Below are 3714 nucleotides of genomic sequence, written 5' to 3'. Positions count from 1 at the left end.
TAGATAATCTGTGTCCGTAGATAATCTGTGTCTGAGTCTTTAGATAATCTGTGTCCGTAGATAATCTGTGTCCGTAGATAATCTGTGTCTTTATCTGTAGATAATCTGCGTCCGAGTCTGTAGATAATCTGTCTTTATTTCAGGCGGTGTCTCTGTCCACTCTGCCTGCTGTGGTGGTATTTAAAGATGGGACTTACTTCACCTACAGCGGTGAGTTAATTTTGATGAACGGGCCAACAGAACTCTTTCTCGTGGAATATTAAATAACAGCAAAAAAGCTACAGCTCTGCACAAATGTCTTCAGCCACCAAAACTTGTTTTTACAAAAAAAATGGAAAATCGTGTTGTACAGCTACAACACAGTAACTTCACACAATAAAGTCAAAGGAGCTTGCAAAGAAAAGCGTCTGGACTTCTTTAAGTTACTTGAAGACGTTTCATCTCTCATCCGAGAAGCTTCTTCAGTTCTAAGGTCAAATGGTGGAGAGTCCCAGATATAAACCTAGTGGGAGTTTCCCCCCAAAGAGGGACAAAAGGACCCCCTGATGATCCTCTACCTGATCACATGAGCCGAGGTGTGAAAGCGGGTGTGGGTCACAATCAGCCAGGGTGAGAGGTGAAACGTCTTCAAGCAACTCAAAGAAGTCCAGACGCTTTTCTTTCCAAGCTCCTTAGACTACGATGACCTGGATGACTGAGAACCTTCACAGACATACTTCACACATTAAAACATACATGGTCCTGCACACACTTTAGCTACTTTAGCTACTTTAGTGCTGAATCTCACTGTGCACCCAGCTGAAGGACACTGACTGATAGTAGGGAGAATCTGTAGGAGGAGTAATGTCAGCAGGAAGAAGTGCAGGTGTGTGACAATGAGATCCATCATGGAAGTCAGGTTAAACTAGGCTAAAAGGATCCAGGCTTGAACTTTGAACTGATCACAGTCATTGGAAGTTGTGGCAGTAAAAGCAGACTGAGGAATCCTTTGAAATAAGATGTCTCACATCTTGTGTGGTTGATGTGGTTAGTAACTCCGTCATGTGCACATGGAGCTTTGTGGTTTGTATCTGCTGTCAGCTCTTCTGAGAAAACGCTTCTGTTACAAATCAGACTGACATGGGGAATTCATGCATTTGCTGTGTGCATTTCACCTGACTTAAACAAGCTGCTTACTGTCTTTCAGAGGAACGTGACGGGGACCTGAAGTTGTGGATTAACAGAGAACGATTCCCAAACTTCTCCCAGATCGACAGCTACACTCTGTATGCCATGGGAGAGACAGGTACCACAGAACACCTGAGTGCACTGTGATGTCATCAGGTACCTTCAGCCAAAGCACTGAACAACTTTGACTTTGGAAACAGACCCATCTGTTCATGGAGTTTCCTGTCAGGGAGACGTTCACCTGAACAATAATGAAACTGGAAGCAGGCGGGTCTGTTTGGGACAAAGCACTGAAATGCCTGGATTTCACTCACTGGTTGCTGATTGGCTCAGGTGCAGTGACTCCGCCTCTGTCCTGCAGGTAAGCTGGTGCTGTTGGCGTTGGTGGAGGAGAAGCACCTGTGTGAAGAAAGTCTCAGGTAACCCCATCTGCTCTCTCTCTGTTCCCTCTGTGCAATATTCTGGTGGTTGTGCAGTTACTGTCCCATCCTTAGTGACCATAGCCCCTCCACCCTTATTTATTTATGATTTTATATTATTGTCCTTGTACACACCCCCTCAATGTTTCTGTAACTCATACACCATGAATATAGTGTACTTATATTACTTATATTGTTTTTTTCCTTTGTATGTTGTTTTGTTTACTTTTGCATCTTTGTGGTCTTGCATTCGAATTGTGCTGTGCAAGCAACTGCACAATGACAATAAAAAGTATCTAAGTACTCATCTTCAGGGTAAAATTTACCTGCAACTGTGCTCTGAAGCACTTCCTGTCACCTGTTCAGGTACAAGAGTCTGTTGGAAAGTGTGGCTGCAGAGCACGGAGAGATCTACAGCAGGTCAGACTTTTATTCTGAAAAGTACAGGAAACAGGGCGCGAATTCCGATCTCATTCCCTCTCTACCTTTCTCCGCCCACTCTTGTCTGACCCCGCCCCTTCAGGGAGATGTACTTCGGCTTCATGGCCGGCTCTGATTACATCAGCGGCCTGGTGATGGGGTGAGTTTTCACCTCTGACATCAGCTTCACTCCTCTGATTGGACGCCTCTGACTTGTCATTGTTTTCAACAGTGAGATCATTGTGCCCACATTCATCGTGGTGAATCTGTCCAATGATGGCTACTTCCTGCCCCCTGGCACTGTGCAAACGGAGCAGAACCTGCTGGACTTCCTGGACGGCGTGCTGAACGGCAGCATGCAGGTGAGTCAGGTGAGGCTCACCTCCAGACAGGAAGCAGCTGCTGGATTCTGAACATCTGTCTGCTCTTTGCCTTAGGGTCACGGAGGAAACGGCGCCTTTCAACGAGTCCGACGCCTCGTTTATGATACCAGAGTCACGCTGGCAGTAAGTCACATCATCATCATCATCATCCTGCTTCCTGTTTAATCAGTCTGACTGTATGTTTCTCGTACACAGCCCGTCTTCAGCCACGCGCCGCTGCTCGGCTGCTTTCTGGTCGCCTTTCCACTTACCATCGGCGCCTGCTTCTGCTACCTGTGCTTTAAGGCCCGCCCCACTGTGGTCGATGAAGATGGCACACCACTGTTAGCGCCTCCGCTGGGAGGCCACAAAAAAAGCAAGAAGAAGTCAGACTGATGGCAAGGACTACCGAGAGGACCTGAGACCAATCCAGAATCACGGCCTAGCCGAGGACGTTTTCCTCTGATCTGTGACAACTCGGCCTGAATCCCACAGTCATCGATGGAAAAAGTTCTGTTAGAACAGCTGCAATAAAACAAAAGCAAAGAAAATGTGTTCTATGAAACTTTGTTTCATTCAGAGTGCAAACACAAACCAGCCTGTGTCCCGCTACAACACAGGTACGCACAGGAAGTACTCAGTGTTACAGGTTGGCGGTAAGATGGTGGGCACGTGTGTGTTTGTCGCCGCACCTTTACCCGCCCCGAATGTTTTTTCCTATGTTGAGCACATCCCCAGAACCAGAAGTCTGACATGCCGACCGAGCAAAGAGGATAAACCTGGTATAGCCTCTTCCACATGTGAACACGACTACACGGAGGTAGCATCCAGTCCACAGCTCCTGCTTTGAAGCTTAAGAGCCATGACAAAGATCCGACTCTGCTCTTGTTGAGGCTATACAAAAGTTAACTACTAAGGTAGACCGTTTTGATGAACAGCTGAGAGGAACTCAGTTATCGCTAAGCTTTTTGAAATGAATGCTGCCACAAAAGTAAAATTCAAGCACAGGAGAAAGAAGTATCCGGACTTATCAAGTAAAATGATTTGATGCTGAGGTCGGTTTTATCAGACTGCAGAACTCGAGAACACCAAACTGAGGTTTGTAGCATAAACCTATTCGCTGGAATGTTCAAGACTATTCAACTACACAGCAAAAAGCATTGAACACCGAGCAGGCGAAGTTTCGAGTTTCTCGTGCACGGGAGAGAACCGGACAAACGCCGTTCCTTCGCTTGACCCCAGTCGCTCTCGTCCGCTCCCCCGTAACATATGCATAGGTTCATTAACATATGACGTCTACACACACACAAAGAGTACCGTGTGTGTGTGTGTGTGTGTGTGTGTGT

General features: G+C 46.6%; 1 protein-coding gene across 1 annotated transcript in view; it reads left to right on the top strand.

Moving 5' to 3' along the window:
- The window catches only part of LOC102205619 (protein disulfide-isomerase TMX3-like), a 5732-nt gene extending 2813 nt beyond the window's left edge, over positions 1 to 2919 (top strand). Inside the window, exons 8-15 of the mRNA XM_005755544.2 lie at positions 144 to 210; positions 1187 to 1285; positions 1529 to 1586; positions 1953 to 2006; positions 2110 to 2166; positions 2239 to 2368; positions 2444 to 2512; positions 2585 to 2919. Of these exons, the coding sequence (XP_005755601.1) occupies positions 144 to 210; positions 1187 to 1285; positions 1529 to 1586; positions 1953 to 2006; positions 2110 to 2166; positions 2239 to 2368; positions 2444 to 2512; positions 2585 to 2764 (714 nt within the window). The 3' untranslated portion in view covers positions 2765 to 2919. The remainder of the gene's footprint in view (positions 1 to 143; positions 211 to 1186; positions 1286 to 1528; positions 1587 to 1952; positions 2007 to 2109; positions 2167 to 2238; positions 2369 to 2443; positions 2513 to 2584) is intronic.
- Positions 2920 to 3714: the final 795 nt, after the last annotated feature.

Source organism: Pundamilia nyererei, unplaced genomic scaffold, assembly GCF_000239375.1.
Source record: "Pundamilia nyererei isolate P.nyererei 1_Seehausen unplaced genomic scaffold, PunNye1.0 scaffold01842, whole genome shotgun sequence".
NCBI lineage: Eukaryota > Metazoa > Chordata > Actinopteri > Cichliformes > Cichlidae > Pundamilia > Pundamilia nyererei.
Note: the sequence above shows the minus strand (reverse complement) of the source record. Positions and strands in the feature narration are given on the sequence as shown.